A 20,163-nucleotide genomic window follows, 5' to 3' on the forward strand; every position below is an offset into this window, starting at 1 on the left:
TGATTCTACAGTATTCTATTCCATCCATACTATTCTGATTTTCCCATTGTTCTGAATTTTTTGCTGGTATCCTTTGATACTTTTATCAGCTTCATATTGGCATGTACTTATTATACTAATTTTATTTACAGATCATGAGGATATTATTTAAGTTGCTGTGTAAAATTACTTCTTTTGTTTTAATAAAGACAATATCATTGGTCCTAATTTTTTAATACTCATTATAATGGATATCTATGCATTACAGAGTCCCTAATTGTAGAAATCATCCCTTAAGCCATTACTCAACACTGTCTGAACTGGAGTGTTCAATAATGAATTGAAATGATAGTATTTTAGATGTTTACCCTGTTTTTGAAGCTTCACATCCAAATACTTTGTTTAACTTCATGATTTTACTTACAGTGTCAGCAGGGATGTATATTCTTTTGAGTTTGAGACAGCTGGACACATGCATCTAAGAAGCCTTAGAAAGTCTCAGGGCATGGCTTATGTGAATCACAGCAAATGCTGAGCAGAAGATAGCATTGAGTCAGATTTTTTCTGTGAACAATCCATATATTATGAAATGTAAATTTTATTTATGTATTTAGCTGAGTATAGATTAAGTCAGTTACATACATTTAAAGAGTTTATAGAAAACAAGTCCTATTTATAGCCCAGGTAAGGATTTTAAAATCCTTGTGCCATATCCAACTGCTAAATTACCCTGATTCTGTGACACCGTATGGATGGTGCTATTGAGAGAAATGATGGATATCACTCTATGTTCAGCATGAGGATGAGTCCTCGCCACGGCTTTTGTTGAATAATTACTGACATTCCTACTTTTGAATTCCACAAAGAAGCAACTCTAACACTTAGACCTTCTTTCAATAAAACCTTTTCCAATGTACCCACTCAAACAATCATGATCATTTACTACAACTAACAGGCACAATATAATTAATGATATTCTTAGTTTTACTGGTACTCTGCTCTGTGATTGACTTCATGTGTGTACATCTAGAGTAGTGTATTTTTATTTATTTTCCTCATATTTATTAAAATTAGGTCTTGTATATTCTATTCTACATTTTACTGCTTTTAATATTTTTTTATTGAGAAGTTTCTGATCTTTTTTCTGATCAAGGTTTTCACTCCCTCAACTTCTCTCAGATTCTTCTCACCTCCGCAACTTTACTATCTGCCCTTTCTTTCTCTTCCTTCCTTCCTTCCTTCCTTCCTTCCTTCCTTCCTTCCTTTCTTTCTTTCTTTCTTCCTTTCATCTTCTTTCTTTCTTTCTTTCTTTCTTTCTTTCTTTCTTTCTTTCTTTCCTTCTCTCTCTAGAAATAAAACAGATAAACTAATAAAAACCTAAACAAGCCATACTAAAGAAAAAGAAAAAGAAAAAAGAAAGATACTTGAAACACAGACACACACAGATATTTTTAAATTTTCTACTTTGCTATTTCTTACCTTTATTCATGTAAAAACATTTTTCTCAGTAAAAAGTAAGGGTGATCTATGAAGGAAAAAATCCACATGAAGTGATTAGCAAGTGTGCAATACGATAATTAAAGAGAGTTCAAACCTAACTTCAATCATGAAATTAAAAATTAAAATAATATAAATCACAGAATGTGAAGACTAATGTTAAATATAATTAACAAAATATAGAATTTTATAATAAATATGAGGCTTAGATTGAAATAATCAATGCTTTAGAAAAAAATGATACTACTTTTAAAACATTAATTAATAATCACTATTAAAATAATATTTTGTTAGAGTAACCAAATGAATTGGAACTCTATGAGTTTTATATGTATACATAAAACTATGTGCAGTGAGTCCTTACTATAACACTGTGTATAATAAATGTTATTGAATTATTCCAAACATTCAGTGATAAATTTATTAGATATAATTATGCTTTTTTGTTATCTAGTTAGCATAATTTAATAGTGCATGTTTTTATAAACTAATATAAAACAAACAATATATACACAAGCACATTTATACTGAGCACTTTAAAAACAAAGAAACATAATTTAAATGGATATGCATCCAACTAAGGAGTCTGTAATGAGTGCTGAATTAAAAGGAATGTGGACTAGATATAATTTACCTTTATTACGATGCTTGTTTTTTAAACAGCAAGAACATAGTCATTGCTTTCTTGTTTCCGGAAAGTGTTACAATAAGTAAAGAAACAATGAATACTTATGTTTGTAGTCATCAGAAAGAAATAAAAAACCAAGCTGATACACATATTTCAAAATATTAAGAAACAGTAATCATTTGCAATATACTTCTTTATACATTTTTGAATAGATAATTGGCTAGTTTTCTCTCTATGAAATCAATGATTACATGCAGTTGTTCTTGGGATTACCCACACAGGAAATTTTAGTAACTTCTGAGCAGAGTTGGAGATTCTATTCACATATCACCTTTGCATTATTTTACACCCTTCTTGGTCTATCAATGCCACTTGTCCCTGGTACCCTTGTGATAAGGCACTTACCTGCTTCCTCCCTTTCATTGTATTGTGTTTTATGTTTGGTCTAATTAGTTTTCCTCCAGCCAGAAATTCACCTAAGTCATAGCATAATGAGTGCTACTATGAAGTCCTTACCTCACTAGGTGTCTTGTGTGGACCAAGATGAGTCCTTGAGCAAGTCCTGTTCTCTCATGACTTATAGTTTTCCATTTAAACTTATTATGGACAGCTTCCAGGTACTTCTGATTCTCACTGGCAGGGAAGGAGAATGACTTCTCCATGGGATCAGAAAGAGAAACCATAGGGAGTTTAAAATTTGGCATCAAAAGGCTCCATATAGATACTGTATCTCAATTACAGCAGAATCCAAAAGGCCTATTGCCCTGGGAGACGTCAACTCTCTGCAGCCTGGATTCCCAGCAGGATTATTTAAGTCTCAGAAGAATTCTTTAAAGTATTCATACATGTATGTATGTATTGAACATAGCTCCCTGATATTTCTGTGTCCTCATCCTTCCCTTCCCTTTCTATTATTTGCCTCCTAGATGGTTCTGCTTCTACTTTGGAGAATTGTATTGCATCTATGTCTGTGTCTGTGTCTTTGTCTATGTCTATGTGTATTTATCTATTTGATTTATATACATGTTACATATAGACATATATACTTACGTATATTACTTTATGTATATAAAACCTTATAAACTACCAATGAAAGAAAACATTTGATATTTATCTTTCTGGAATGGACTTGATTATATGGTTATTTCCAGATGATTTTATTTTCTTGCAACGACATATTCTCAGGAAGATTGTTCCCAAGTCATATGGAAGTTATATATACCTAAGTTATTATTTAAAGGTTTCTGATAAAAATACTATTGACGTTCATAGTGCATTGACTAGTTTATACTCTCACCAGAAGTATACTGGGCTTCCTTTCATCCACGTCCTTGCCACCAATTTTTGTTTGTGTCTTAAAGTCTGCAATTATGATTGACATCAGAAGGAATCACAAGGTGGTTTTATTTTCATTTCTCTGATGTCTAGATTCAAATTATAATATTTCATGTATTGCTTTCATAATTTATCATAACCAATTGCATAGAAAGTTGAGACATATGAAATAGTAAATTGATGAGAATTGTACTACATCTAAACATTAATGTGAAAATGTGTTCTGTTTAGTAAAGCAGCCCCATTTGCTCTGCCAGCTTATGCTTTTACCCCATCCTCAGACTCTTTGGGGATTTTTAAATATATATTCTTGAAAAATCTTAGTGCCAATATCAGATTTTTGTAAACTGAAATTTTGAAATTTCACAACTTGCTTATGATACTTGTAGTCTTCTTATATAAGAGAATATTCTATATTAATAGAACACATCTATGGCATTGTTGTCTTTGTACTAAAATTGTTGCTATTCCCTAAAATGTATTTATAACTCCAAATCTATATTGATGGCATATTTTTATATTTATTATACTCTAGGTGTGAGCTATGTTGTTGGTGCATGTGCACCTGGACATTGAGGCAGTATGTGGTGTTCAATAGACAGCTCTTGGGAATCTGTTCTCTCTCTCCACTATTGAGGTCCTTAGGGAAGTCTGGCAGTCAAGCTTGGCAAACACCTTTTCCTACTGAGCCATCTCTGTCTCTTGATGGCCTATGCAAAATAATTAGAATCACACAGAGAGCTCAATAACCTGATATGATTATTCCCAGAAGCTTAACGAAGTAAGACTCTGAGTTTGGTTTTAGATTTTAACTTAAATATAATGCCTTTTGACACTTTATTTGGTTAGCTTCTCTTTTCTGTTTCCCTCTGCATACATCCCACTGCCAAAAATGCTGTGGTACATTTCCAGAAGTGTTCTTAAAGATTTTCATGTGCCTAGGAAAGAAGTTTGTTAGACAAAGCACGCTGTACAGAGTGAGTTAAGGTGCTTCTGGTTATGAATTGGCTTGTGACTATAATTCCAGCACTTGGCAGCTTGAGGTTGAAAAAGTTTGGAAAGAAGGAAAAGTAATAAGTGAATAAAGTTTTCCCTGGGAATACAAAAGGAAGTTTATCTGTGTTGGTGTAGTACCTGTCTGGGATGTGCTGAAGTAACCTCTGACCTCTGTAGTAAGAGACAAAGACACAACATGGAGAGTGATGTTTTCCTAATAAACTGTTTCCTTGATTAAAATGGTGTGATCGTCTTTCTCTTTTCTGAGTAGTTATAGTTTGAATATAATCTTGTCAGATATTAATATAGTGAAGCTTGTTTGCTCCTTGGTCCTATTTGATTGGGTCTCTTTTGTTCATACTTTTACTCTACGATGGTGCTTTTAATGCTAAGAAAGTGTGTGGAATTGAGTGGGTAGGGGTCTGGGAAGATCTTGTGAGAGTTGGCGAAGGAAAAGCTATAATCAGAATACATTATATGAGGACATTTTTTACAAAAAATTAAGAAAAAACAACCAAACCAATCAAATGAATGAAAAATCCCTCAAACAAAACCAAATAAACAAGCAAAAGAAACAGATGAACACCAGTAGGCATTACCTGCGAAAACACAGGGTAAGCAGGACAGGTCAACAGGTGAACTAAGTGAAGACCTAAACCACTTCCTCATCTTCTCCAATCCAACACCCTAGACTCACCCCTAGATCTGCAGCAGAATACCTGTAGCCTTCCTTCTATAATCCACACAACCCACATCTTTAGTGAATCCCACAGAGTTTCTTCTCCTAACCTCACGCCCCACCCCTATCCCCACTCATTGCTTTATGCCAAAGCACAACTTCAGCACTCTAGCTGCCACTTCCTGCTAACCCACAAACCAGGGAATCAAGCAGCCTGAATGCCAACTTTCACCTCCTACCCTGCATCCTGGACCCAATCATTCAGTCTCACCCCGAGCTCTGCAACAGAACAGCAGCTACAGCCCTCCAGATCCCCTTTCCCCCATCTGCTGGTGATTCAAGAGATCACCTCCTAACCTCCCTTCTCCCTACTTTCTGCTTTATTAATGGCAACCAGCCACTCCAGCAGGAACTCCTGCAAACCCAAGGGCCACTCCTGCTAGAGAAACAAATAGGAAGCTCTCAGATCTGATCTTCTCCTTTCCTTTTGTTTATCCAATTCCAATCTCCCAGTCTCATCCCCAGTGCACTTCAGCAGACCTCCTGGAGTGACCCCTTTTAACTCTCTCCCTTTATAAGGAGATAACAGGTCAATATTGTTTGAATAGTTGGTTTTCCTGCTGCCTGTGAAACTCTTCAGACTCCTAGCCTATCCCCTTTCCTAAGTGTCAGTTCCTAATACCATCTACACATATTATCTGGATTCCCTCATTGGTGACACAGAAAATCAAGTACACAGAAAATTTCCCACCAGAGAACAGAAAACCACCACACTCTCCTAAAAATCAGAGAGGAAACAGAAACCAGGAACAAAATACCCATCCCACAAACACAAAACCAGAAATTATAACCTAGGCCTGTAATAATCATAATCCTAGTTGCCTAGACACTAGCCCCAAAATACAATTAATAACAGCCAGGATGATATGTCTCCAACAGAGCCCAGCTGGCTCTGAGTATTCCAACAATTGAGGCACATGAAAAAGACCTTAAAAGAGTCTATATGAAAATGATAGAGGTCCTTAAAGAGTAAATGAAAATTCTATTATGAAATGCAGGAAAACACAAAGAGATGGAGGGAATGAATAAATCTCTTAAGGAAATTAAAAAAAACAAACAGTAGAAGAAAATGAATAAAACTTTTCAAGACCTAAAAATAGAAAGAGAATCAAGAAAGAGCACTAAAACTGAGGGAATATGGGAAATAAAAGACAAAAGTTTTCATTTGACAGGAACTACAGAGGTAAGCTTTACAAACAGAATACAGAAATAGAAGACAGAATGTCAAGAATTGAAGATACAATACAAGAAATAGGTAAATCATTTGAAAAATCATTAACTTTATTATTTGTCAAATAAAATGTTAAATCTAAAAAAACTCCTTAGACAAAACATCCAAGATATCAGGGACATGATGAAAAGACCAAATCTAAAAACAAGGAACAGAGAAAGGTGAAGAAACCTAGCTCATAGGACCAGAAAATATTTTCAACAAAACCACAGAAGAAAATGTCTCTAACCTGAAGATGGAAATTCCAATTGTTGGCATTTAGTCTGCCCCACAGTTACCTGGCAATAGCCAAGTGTGCCTGACTCACTATAAAAAGAACTACTTGCCTCCTCCTCTCTCTATTGTTCTCCTGCTCTTGCTCCCTTACCCTGCTCCCCCTTTCTCCCCATTATACTCCCCCTCTTTCTCCTTGTACTCATGGCCAGTCTCTATTCCTCTACCCCCTCTACCTCTCTCTGTCTCTACTTTCCCAACAATCCTTCCCATGCCCTGAATAAGCCCTATTCTACACTACACCAAGTCATTGCTGATCCCATAGGGTGAAGGGATGCCTCAGCATGGGTCCATATAGGCACCTCCTTCCCTCACACCTGACTGCATATCCACCAAACATATTCATTCTCTCTATATATTTTTATAAAACACAGCACCTATCAAAGTACAGGAAGCACACAGAACACCAAGTAGACTAGACCAGAAAAAAATGTTCCCTTTGAACATAATAACCAACATTAAACATACAGAATAGAGAAGGAATATTCAAAGCTGAAAAAGAAAAAAAAATATAAAGGCAGTCCTATTAGAATTACACCTGACTTTTCAATGGCGATTTTAAAGACTAGAGGGTATGGACAAGTGTGCTGCAGACTGTGTAAGAGATCAAAGATGCCAGTCCAGTCTACTATATACAACAAAACTTTCAATCACCCATAGATTAAAAAAATAAGGTATTCATAATAAAGCCAAATATAAACATTTTATATATACATAAATCTAGCTCCACAAAATATGTTAGAAGGAAAACTCCAAGATAAAAATTTTAACATATAGGAAGCACAGGGAATAATCTTAGATCATCAAAAATCAAAAGAAGAAACACACACATACACACAGGCACACATACAAATACACACGTGTGCCTCCCCCCCCACACACAAGCACACTCACTACCACCACTGACAAAATAACTAGAACCAACAATCCTAGTCATTAGTGTCTCTCAATATTAATGGTCTCAATTCCCCAGTAAAAAGACACAAAATAACAAAATTGATGCAAAAACCAGTTTCTATCCTTGTGCTGCATCCAAGAAACATACCTCAACCCCAAGGACAGACTTTACTTCAGGGTAAAGCATTAGACAAAAGTATTCTGAGCAAATGGACAGAAGAAGCAAGTTGGTGAATTTATTTTAATATCTAACAAAATAGACCTCAAACAGAAACTAATCAGAAGAGATAGGGAAGGATATTACATACTCACAAAAGGAAAAAAAAATCTACCAAGATGACATTTAAAATCTTTACATCTATGTCCAAAAACAAGGTCACCCAAGTTTGTAAAAGAAATACTACTACAGTTTAAGTCACATACTGACCGTCACATACCAGAGTGAGAGATCTAAAAACCTTGCTCTCACCAGGTGATCCAGAAACGCCAGAGCTAACGGACATTTTAAAGCAAATGGATCTAAAAGATATTTATAGAACATTTCATCCAAACACAAAATATTATACCTTGCTCTTTCCATGAAACTTTCTCTAAAATTGAACACATGGTCAGACATAAAACAAGTATCAACAGATAGAAGAAGATTGAAATAACTCTTTATATTCTATCAGATCATCTCATTAATAACAGAAACAATAGAACATGGAAACTGAACAACCCCCTACTGAATGAAGAGTGGGTCAGGAGAAAAATAAATCAAATACTTTCTAGAATTGAATGCAAATGAATACACAGCACATGTAAATTTATGGAACACAATGAAAGCATTGTTAATAAATAAATTTATAGCAGTAAGTGCCTCCATTTAAAAGAACTGGAGAGATCTCATACTAGCAACTTATCAGTACACCTGAAACCTCTAAAACAAAAAGGAGAAATTACACACGAAAGGAGTTGATGGCAAGAAAAGAAATAAAACTAGGCTAAAATAAAAAAAAATGAAACAAAGGGAATAATACAAAGAATTGATGAAACAAAGATTTGTTTTTTTGACAAAAATCAATAATATTAGTAATCAGTTATCAAAATTAACTAAAAATGCTGAGAAAGAATATCCAAATTAACAAAATCTGAAATGAAATGGGGGACATAACAATAGACATGAAGAAAAACCAGAAAACCAGAAGGATATACTTTAAAAATCTGTACTCCCATGTATTGGAAAATCTAAAAAAATGAATAATTTTCCCTATAGTACAACATACCTAGTTAAATTAAGTTCAGGTAAGGATTTTAAATAGGTCCATAACTCCCCTAGGAAGATAGATTCAGTCATTAAATGTCTCCCAACCCAAACAGTCCAGGGTAAGATAGTTTTACTACAGATCTACCAAACTTTTAAAGAAGACTCAACTCCAATACTTCTCAAATTTGTCCAAAAATAGAAACAGAAGGAAGTTTTCTCAATTCATTTTATGAGGTCATAGTTACTCTGATACGTAAACCACATAAAAACCCAACAATGGAAGAATATTACAGATTAAATTTCCTTATGAACATTGCTATAAAATAATAGAATTCTTGCAAACTAAATTAAAGAACACATTAAAATTATCATTCACTATGTTCAAGTAACTTTCAACAATCTGAAGGCCCCGGGGATTGGGGTAGTCTGGTGAGGTGGGAGGGTGTGAGGAGGGGACATCCTTGTGGAGATGGAGTGGGGCTGGTATGGGATGTGGAACAGTCAGAGGGTAGACTGAGAGGAGGATATAATCTGGACTTAAAAAAAACCTAGATGATTAAATTAAAAAAAGAAAAAAAATGAAACCCAATGTATAAACAAACTAAAAGGCAAAACTACTTTATCGTCTCATTAGGTGACTTTGACAAAGTCAATACCCCTTCATCATAACAATCCTACAAGTAAAACAACAATATCAATCAGCCAGACCCCACAACTCCTCCAGGAACTAAACCACCAGCCAAAGAGTACATATAGAGGGACACATGGCTACAGCTGCTTAAGTAGCAAAGAATTACTTTATCTGGAATCAATGAGAGGGGTTCCTTGGTCCTGTGGAGGCTTGTTGACTCAGCATATGGCAATGCTAGGGTGCTGAGGTAGGAGGGAGTCGGTGGGTGGGAAAGCATACTCATAGAAGAAGGGAATGGGGAGAGGCATAGGGGATCTAACTGGGAAGGGGAATAACATTTGAAATGTAAATAAATAAAATAACCAATAATATTTTTTTAAAAGCCAACAGTCCTGGAATGATTAGGAATATAAGGAATCTGTCAAAAACCTCATAAATGCAGTTTATAGTAAACTTGTATTGAAAGGAAAATTATACAGATTTAAGGTTTAAAAATATGAAGTTAAAAGAGTAAGTTTCAAAATTCACAAACTCAGGACTAAACACTGTGAAAAGCAAGTCCAGGCAGCCCCGCCCTGCCACTAGAACTATCAGACCATAAAAGGAAAGGAATGCAGAACAGACCAGGAGTACCGGATCTGACTCACAGGCCACCTGGCAGGAAGAGATAAGCCTCCAGCCCCCGACATTCAGGACGCCCCAAACCTGCCAATGTGTGTAGCTATACCTTATTACCTCATCCTGTGAAATAGCCAATCATATGTGAACATGTCTATGTGCCTTGTTTGAATCCACCAATCTCCGTAACTATGCATCTGCTTCTGTACGCCTGCTTCTGCTTCCCCAAACCCTATAAAATCCCCATGCTGGAGCTGCTGGGCGCGCAAGTCCTCTGAAGAGACTGTGTGCCCGCAGGTACCGGTGTTTTCCAATAAATCCTCTTGCTGATTGCATCCGAGTGGACTTGGCTCGGTCATTGGGCACTTGGATCTCCTCCTGAGGGAAAGGTCCTCTCCGGAGGTCTTTCAGTATCTCACACTAACTTAAATATAGAAAAACTCAAAGCAATTCTACTAAAATCAGGAACAAGTCAAGGCTGTTCTCTCTCTCCATTCCTATTCTCCATTCCTATTCAATACAATATGAAGTCTTAGCTAGAGCAGTGAGACAACTGATGACAATGAAGGAAATACAGATTGGTAAGGAAGATGTTAAAGTATTCTTATTTGCACATGATAAGACAGTATATATAAGTGACCTAAAAAAAATTCCACTGAGGAACTCCTACACTAGATAAACACATTCTGCAAAGTAGCTGGATTTAAATTGCAAAAATCAGTAGCCTTCCTTTATATGAATGACACATGGACTGAGCAAGAAATCAGGAACCTTTTACAATAGCTTCAAATAATGTAAAATATCTTGGTGTGACTCTAACCAATCGAGTAAAGGCTTTAAAGTCTTGATTGATAAATAAAACAAACAAATGAGCAAACAAAACAAAACCAAGGAAAATGAAACCACTGTTTTTGAAGAAAAAATTTAAAAAGATATCAGAAGATGGAAAGATATCCCATTCTCACTTATTGGTAGGAGTGATACGGTAGAAATGCCACCCTACAAAAAGCAATCTACAGACTCAATGAAACCCTCATTAAAATTTCAACACAATCCTTCACAGATCTTGAAAGGTCAATTTTTAAATTCATATAGAAATCCAAAACCCCATGGTAGCTAAAACAATCCTAAGAACTGCTACGGAGATATAGTAACAAAAACTTGTTATTTGCACAAACCCAACATGTTGACAATACATTCAAATTTAAGACTCATACATAAATCCACCCACCTATGCACCTTAGAACACGTAATTCTAAATGAGAAGTCTTCATCAAATTCTTTTTCTTAGCTCAGAGAACCCACTGGACAAGGAGCAGAAAGTGTGTAAGATCCATTAGGAATGAAGGACAACAGAAAATAAGACCATCTAAATTAACTGAGCAATGATCATATGGCTGCACAGAGTCTAAAACAGCATGCACAAGTCGTGCGTAGGTCTGCTCCAGGTCATATATGTGTGTGTGTGTGTGTGTGTGTGTGTGTGTGTATATATATATATATATATATATATATATATAAAGTTTAGTGTTTTCAAAGCATTCCCAAGTATGTGAACTAGAGGGTATCTGATTCATGTGCCTTAATTTGTAGGGTTTTTTTTTCTTTCTGCTCATCGGCATTGCCCAACTTTTATGTGATAGCTCTTGTTTTATAACATTATATTTTAACATTCTTTCTACCTCTTTAACATTTTTTTCACTTTTTCTAAGGAGTGGATTCATAATGGCTCCTGCATAGTCATGATTGCAAGAACCAGGTGTAGGCCTGTGGGATTTAAGAAAAACAAAAACAAAAACAAAAACAAAACAAAACAAACAAACAAACAAAAAAACCTCACATACTTGGGTCATTCATGTTACGAGAATGCCAAAGCTCTACTGACGTTAACAGAATGTATACCCCAAGTCCACAGAGTAGAAAATTCCAGGAAGCACAGTTGGAAAACAGGTTTATACCCTCAGGAGAAAAACAGGAACAAAAAACAGGAATTGACTCAAAGATGTTACTGCCCAGGTGTTACTGCCCAAGTGCTAAACAGAAAGGTCAGCATTTCCTCTGTTAGGAAGCAAAGCTTCCAGATGCATCAGCAAGGCTCAGTAGGGGGCAAACACTCAAGGGGGCCGGGAGTGTCCCACAGATTCAAAAGAAAGGAGAGATAGGCAGTGCCAAGTCCTGTATGTTGTATGGCCACATGAAAGGGATGCCATGACAGAACTTCTGCCCCTGAAACAGAGCCAGCAAGGTATGGGCCTCCATGATTGTTGAAAGTTGCTAAGTGTTGTAAGGCTTCTTTGTTTATTTTACTTTATGTTCCTCCTTTGGAGGAACATTCTTTCTGCCACGGTTAATGACCAGAAGATAATTAGAGACAGTAGGAGTCCAGGAGGCAAGGGCATGTCTAATGCCCTTAGCAAAATGGTAAACCCTGTGATCTTCAGGACAGGCCTTAAGGCTGAGGGAAAGACATTAGAAAACATGAGTTTAAGAATATATAATATCTCAACTATAAAAATATAAGGAAGCAATTTAATCTATGAGGGGCTTCATGGACCTAAATGAACAGAGGCAGCTACACTATAAGCTAGTTTCTCAAAAAAGATTTTAAGGAAGAACATAAAGATATTTAGGGAATGGTGATCATTGGGCAAGATCCCACCCAGCCTAGTTTATTGTTTGTGCTTATAAAAGCAATCAGATTCCTGAGTTTAAGGTCAGCCTGGAAAAGAGCTAGTTTATGCCCAGGAGTGATGGGAATGGTGATCTCAGAACTGGGTCACACCTAGTTAACTTATTGTCTGTGGTTACAAAGGTAGGCAGAGCTCTGAGTTCATTGCTATGTTAAAAAAATGTACCTACTGTTCTTTTGCTGATAACCAAAAGAGAACCTTGGGTGGGCAATTGACTTTGGTCTGAGAGAGCTAAGCTATCTTGCTGAGCTGTAGAACTCTGGAGAGCTCTCTCAAGTAGAACAAAAGGCTGTTAGCTTGTACCCATGATTTGACTGAATACTTCTTTCTACCTCTTCCAAGCTCCCCTTTTTCAGAACCCATCTCCAAGCCAACACTGGTTCTTGGAAGGAAGGAGGAGGAAATTATAAGAACTTATTGTATGAAAAATCATTTTAAATAAAAGCAGGGAGGTGAGAAACTTGAAGAAAACAGAACAAAATGCAAAATTATTAGAAAAGTGTCTGGCTAGAAAATTTGTTTTCTAATGTTGGTCCTTGAAAAAGACATTGTAGTTAGGTAGTTTTTTAAAGTCTGGAATAGTCATTGCTTCAGTTTGATATTTCTACCAGTTGTTTCAGGGAATTTCAGAAAACCTTGTTCTACTATGTCAATTATTTTCTAGCATACAAAAGAAATTTTATTTATGTACATTGAACTCAGTGGTATTTCTTGGATATTGGTTTTGCTTTTTAAAAAATTTGTCTTATAATTTGTCTAAATTAAATATCTTTTTTTTCAAATTTGCTTCTGCTTTTCATTTCTTTTCTGTTTGTGTTTGATTGTATTTATTTTTGAAATAATATTTTAACCAGTTCAAAGGTGATGGTTCCTTTCTTTGATTTCCTTGCACTTTTTGTTTTGATAGAATATCTTAGCATTAGTTTCTTTTTAAATTTTCATTTATTCTTTTCTCATACAATACATCCTGAGTTCAGTTTCTGCTCCCCTACTAGTCCACAGCACTGGATATGAAAACTAATCTAGATCTTGCAAGTTGTGGAGAGTGAATGGATATGGAGGGCTAGGCATATACAGTGTGTATAAGATGTTGAATAACAAAAGCCAGTGATGAGACAGTATTTTTATGGGGGCGAATGCCATGGAATTTCTTTTTTTTTTTTTTTTTGGTTCTTTTTTTTTTTTTTTTTTTTTCGGAGCTGGGGACCGAACCCAGGGCCTTGCGCTTCCTAGGTAAGCGCTCTACCACTGAGCTAAATCCCCAGCCCCGCCATGGAATTTCAACTGTAGTCATCTGGAATCAATGAGATATCCAAGTCCCTGAAACTTTTATAATCTTTTGGAGTAAAACAGTAATATGTTATAATATCTGATAAATTCTCAACTTCATAGCCATGTCTATAAATATATGCACTGGCACACACATACATACAATCAATATAAGTTTCATATCTATTAATTATCATTTTAGTTTCTTAGCTGGTGTTACTTTTATCTCTGGCATTTTATGGTAGGGCATCTTAGTTATGATACAGATAAGAAAATGAGCTTCCCGTGTTACAGGGGGAAATGGCAAGGTCAATTTAATATAAAAAATAATTAAAAATCAAGACTACATCATATTTTCCATCATATTTTCTGTAATCTTGTTAATTTAAAATGATTAATTATTATTAATCATTATTATTATTTGGTTTAATTGATTTTAAATACTGTAATTAACATACCTCTGATATTTGTGATCCTTCAACAAACTTGTTAAAAAGAAGAACAAAACCAACATGCGTTACAGTAGTTTAAGAGACTGTTTACCTACAATCTCCCCAAATTTGACTATTTCATTATAGGACTTCTGATTCCAATCAAAATTATTCTATTGGTTTGATTTTTATCTACAAAATCAACTGTTAAACTTTGTAAAACTTGTATTACCTTATAGTTTGCGTCCAACTACAATTACTATTCCTACAAATGTTTTCAACTACTAAAATTAACAGAGTATTTTCTAAGATATTCGGTTTGGCCAAATCTCAACTCATCTGACTCCTAATTCACATAAATCTGTTGTCATAACAACAAACTGCTGTGTTTATATTACCTGTAAGACCAAGCTTGAATAATGTTTGTCTTTGTTACCAAGTAACAATTTTTCTGTTACCATGCATGCAAAACACCTTTTAAAACTCTTAAAAAAAAAAAAAAAAAAAAAAAAAAAAAAAAAAGAAAATGAGCTTCAATAACTCTTGCGTTGTGGGTTTGGCAAGGGCGTTGTTTGTTTCTTCTGTTTTGTTTTGTTTTATTTTGTTTTGTTTTGTTTTGTTGTGCTTCTGCTTCCTGAACAGGATTTAGGACTACATAAGCAGTCTCCTGGGATTTAGCCCCAGAGCTGAGTCTAAATCTGATAATGAAATCTAAGTCCTTATAGTACTTGAAACACATATAAATGTGTCTTTTGTGGACTGCTCAGAATGGAGTTTAAGTATTGTGCTGTTCAAGGTTCTGTAGAAGAGCCTGTGGATCTCCTGCTGATTTCTGGTCAGTTACTAAGACAGAACTTGGAGACACATATAAGAAGAAATACAGGGTAAGAGGCATTTTCATACATGTGTCTCTATAATGCTCAATAACTTTGACAAGTCAGATTTTATATTCTGAGTTTGAACTTTCCTAAAAGTCTGAATTCATAACTCATTTTCACTATAAGTTTCTTACTGTATTTGTACCTCCTCTATATTGTATTCCCTTTTTCCTATACTGAATCCTATAACAGAGGAGATTCCCAGAACCAAAACACATTCTGTTTTTTTCCCATAGGAAGAAGAGATCTAGGTATTATACATCTGCCTTGAATTTACTGCAGTATCTATGCTCAGAGCTAAAGAAAATTTGAAATTTTACTGTGGTCAGAATTTTTCAAATGGATAAGCAAATGAGTGAGCATACAATCTGCTGCAATAGGCTGTGCTTCATAGTAAAAGTGAGTTCAACTCTATTCTATTCATGTTGTTAACGATTCATATAGGAGCCCTTCATCCCCCACTGCTTCACCATCTTGTGTTTTCTCTCTCTCCTTTCTCTCTCTCTCCCTACTGTGTTTGTCTATCTCCTGTATGTCTTCTGCATCTCTTGTGTGTGTATGTGTTTGTGTGATGTGTGTGTGTTTCTGTGGTGTGTGTGTGTGTGTGTGTGTGTGTGTGTGTGTGATTTTTCCCAACAGGAGGAAGAACTTCAGCTCTTCTGACCAGTGTAGGATGACAATCCAGAGTAACAGGAGTGTTTTTCACCCAGCTACATTTTTCCTCATTGGGATCCCAGGTCTGGAGGAAATCCATGCTTGGATCTCTCTGCCTTTCTGCTGTATTTATCTTGTGGCCCTAGTGGGAAATACCATGATCCTGGTAGTTATCAAGACAGGGCGTTCTCTCCGAGAGCCCATGTTCTACTTCCTGGCCATCCTTTCTTCAGTCGACTTGGCTCTTTCTACAACTTCTGTGCCCCGTATGCTTGGCATATTTTGGTTTGATGCCCATGAAATAAACTTTGGTGGCTGTGTGGCTCAGATGTTTTTGATCCATGCCCTCACTGGCATGGAGGCTGAGGTTCTCATGGCCATGGCTTTTGACCGTTATTTAGCCATCTGTGTTCCACTCCACTACACAACCATCTTGACATCTCGTGTCCTGATGGGCATCAGTATATGTGTGGTAGTTCGTCCAGCCTTGTTTATATGTCCAATGATTTATCTCATTTACCGCTTACCCTTTTGTCAAGCTCATGTAATAGCACATTCCTATTGTGAACACATGGGTATTGCCAAACTGTCCTGTGGGAACATCCATATCAATGCTGTGTATGGCCTCTTTGTGGTCTCTCTCTTTCTTTTGAACTTGGTACTTATTGGCATCTCATATGGGTACATTCTTCGTGCTGTGTTCCGCCTTCCATCTCATGATGCACGGTTAAAAGCCCTCAGCACATGTGGTTCCCATGTGGCTGTTCTCTGTGTTTTCTACATCCCATCAGTCTTCTCTTTCCTCACTCATCGGTTTGGACACAACATTCCACATTACATTCACATTCTTGTTGCCAACCTCTATGTGGTCATTCCTCCCTTTCTCAATCCCATCATTTATGGTGTGAGAACAAAGCAGATAAGAGAGCGTGTTCTCCACATATTCACTAAAAGGTAAGAGTTTGTCATATTCTTTGATTCACCTAGGAAGACTCGTGTTCTTATCTTAGTAAATAGTTCTTATCCTGTCCTGTGGGCTACCAGTTTGCAAGACCAGTTGGTGTGTCTCTTCCTTCAAGTTAATAAAACAGTTCTTTAGACACTTCATCATATTCCAAAGTTGAAAGATTGTTATACTAGACTGGAAAGGCTACTCTGGGAGAAGGTCATGGGGAAATTTCTTACATACACTCACAAATGTCTCTGGCTTGCATGTTTGCATTCATTTGATTGATTTGTACTAATATTGTATCTGTTTTATATCTTGAAACATTCTAATTTTGGAAGATAAACCAAGAGCCAAATATACTCAAACTATTTGACTCTGTATACATTATGTTCCTGTATACTCCTCTAAAGTCACAGTCCTAAGTTTAGAATAACCACTGCCAAATCAGTAGCTTAACCTTGAATAGTCTGCCAAATATATGAGACTCAGTAGAGTGATAACCAAAGCAAACACCCATTTTCAATGACATTTTCTAGTCATGAACAATGTATCATTGACTATCCTGTGTTGACTCCACAGCCTAACGAAACCCAGTTACAAAGAATATTCACACCAAGTGACAGGTTTGTAGATGCCTGACACTAGAGCTAGTTTTGCCTTTCAATACACATTTTGATTTTAAAATACTCTTTTCTTAATCATCCAAGATGTCTTTTTATGAATCTTTGGCCTAAGTCTCACTTCCTTTAAAAAGAAAAAGGGCCATGAGAGAGGAAAATAACCATGTTTCACCCGAGCCTGAAAGAGTGACTTACTAAGAACAAAGTTGAAGCCTAGTAATGACATTTGTGTGGTCAAAAAAACCAGTTTACATTTTCACACATTTATATTTTTGAAAATAAAAAGTGGAAGTAAAAAGTGAAACATAAGGAATGGCTGCTACTGTGAGCAAAAGTGACTAACTCTCCAGTTCACTCATTTTCCCGAGGGCTTACTCCCACAGAAGCTCTTTCATGCTCAAAGTGCCTATCCGCCCAATTTGCATCTTCCTCTTTCTTATTTGTCTTTAAGCCTATGAAAGTCTCAGCTAGAGCAATAAAAAAAGTGAAGGAGATTAAAGCATACAGGTAGAAGAATGTGAAGGTACCCTGGTTTACTGCTGATATGATTCTATACATAAAAGCTATTAAATACTCCTCCAGACATCTGCTACACTAATAAACAGAGTTAGCAAAGTAACAAGATACAAAATTAACACACATTAGCAGTCATATTTATTCTACCATCAACCATAGCAAGAGACAAATTTATCTCATTTAATCAGTCTAAAAATTAATCACGAAATAAATTTAAGCAAGGAAGTAAAAGACTTGAATAATGGGTTAGATTTTTCTCTGTGTTTATAATATTAATTCTATTTAAATATTCATCTGCTTATTTGTTTTATTTTAATTACAAAATATGTTGCATATCTTTGCAGCATGTTTTTATGGAAGTGTAATTAATTCTGCTTTTCTTTCTTAAATAAAATGATTAGATGACAGAGGAGAATGTCCTTATGCAGTTTGTTAATCTTTGTTTTTGAATCAGTATTTTTTTAAAAACTTAATCTTTTCCAATAATTTCATTTTATCATAAATCTTGAATTATTTAATTTCTCTGTCTTTATTTCAACTGCTTTCTTGATTACATCTTAGAAATTATAAAATTTATCTCTTGTTTTGTTGGCTATTATTAAAAGTTTCAGACTTCATTTATTATTTTCTGTTAAAAACCATTTTATACCTATTATCTGTGAAACAAAACAAACCTATGTGTTATTTTGTTTTTGCTTATATCTTTAAAAGTTTTTTCTTGTGCATCTGTTTACTTCATGTTATAATCTGGAATTATAAATTCCAATTGAAGTAAACATGATAACTGAAGATTTTTATTTCTTGAGACACTTAATTTTCCAAAAAATAAGTCATAATTACCTTCTTTCTCTGGGAGTCACAAGTTTCCATGGGCCAACCACATATTCCAAATCATTTCACTGATTTGGCTTGCTTTTTTTAAAAATTTTTTCTTTATGTTCATATTTGCCTCATTTGGCTTTGTATGTGAATCACAAAATAGAAAATGAATAGAACTCTGATCATTCTATTCTACTGTTCTCCTCCTTGTTTTTAATTTCCTATTAAATGATATTGTTAAGGAAATTCATTTATACAAATAGAAATTCAGTTCTTTAAAACTATTTTCCCTGCTCTTTAGGTGACATGCTTATTTTTGATATTGTAACATTTATGAATATATTGATTATATAAATATGCATATTTTGACTAATTGTATACTTCATTTACAATTACTGGTTTTGTGTGTATGTTTGTGCGTGCATGCATGTGCGTGTGTGTGTGTGTGTGTGTGTGTATGTGTGTGTGTGTGTGTGTGTCAGGGTAGGTCAGGGCAGACATGTAGAGGAGAGAGGACAAATTTGTGTGGTGTGTTCCCTCTGTTGACCTTTATGTAGCTATCAGTGACTGCCCTCAGGCCCCTGTCTTATACACACACACACACACACACACACACACACACACACACACTCACACACATACACAAACACATACACACATATTTTGTGTGCATGTATGTATGTGTATACATGTATTCATGTTCAGTGTTCAGTAAGTTGTTATTGTATGAGGTACTATTTGTTTACCGTTATGAGAGCTTTTTATGGTTTGTTTGTGTTTGTTACAGCCTATCCTTCAGTACAGTCCTGTGAATATTGAAAAATAAAATTTAAATTATTTTGTTCATGAATTTTAGCATTCATCTTTAAGAATTGCATGTTTTGTACCTTTCTCTACCTCTTGATCTTGCTTTTACCTTCTTCCTCCTGCTGCCCCTCACCCCTTACCCTCTTTCCCCATTCCCTTCCTCCCCTCTCTATGTGCTCATGGCAGGCCTCTAATTCTCTACTCGCTCTCTTTGCATTTCTCTGCTTCTATTACCCTCTTGACCCCCACTCCCTATGCCCTGAATAAATTCTATTCTATACTAAAAACATTGCATGTTTTATCTTTAGCATTTTTTCTCCCTTCTCAATATAAATGTTTTCAGATACTAAAATTTTTTGTAATTACTCATAATTATACTTTTCTGTCTTTCCTACAAACACACACCAACACACATCTTTTAAAGATTCTAACTGTACATCTTTAAAATATGTATAATATT

General features: G+C 35.5%; 1 protein-coding gene across 1 annotated transcript; it reads left to right on the plus strand.

Moving 5' to 3' along the window:
• The first annotated feature begins 16,011 nt into the window (after positions 1–16,011).
• Positions 16,012–16,950, plus strand: Or52j3 (olfactory receptor family 52 subfamily J member 3). The gene has a single exon (NM_001000136.1). It carries the CDS (start codon positions 16,012–16,014, stop codon positions 16,948–16,950), a length of 939 nt encoding a protein of 312 aa, NP_001000136.1.
• Positions 16,951–20,163: the final 3,213 nt, after the last annotated feature.

The sequence above is a fragment of the Rattus norvegicus genome, chromosome 1 (assembly GCF_036323735.1).
Source record: "Rattus norvegicus strain BN/NHsdMcwi chromosome 1, GRCr8, whole genome shotgun sequence".
Lineage (NCBI taxonomy): Eukaryota > Metazoa > Chordata > Mammalia > Rodentia > Muridae > Rattus > Rattus norvegicus.

Coding starts and splice junctions, on each gene's coding strand:
- Or52j3 (NM_001000136.1), top strand. CDS start 16,012: ATGACAATCCAGAGTAACAGGAGTGTTTTTCACCCAGCTACATTTTTC.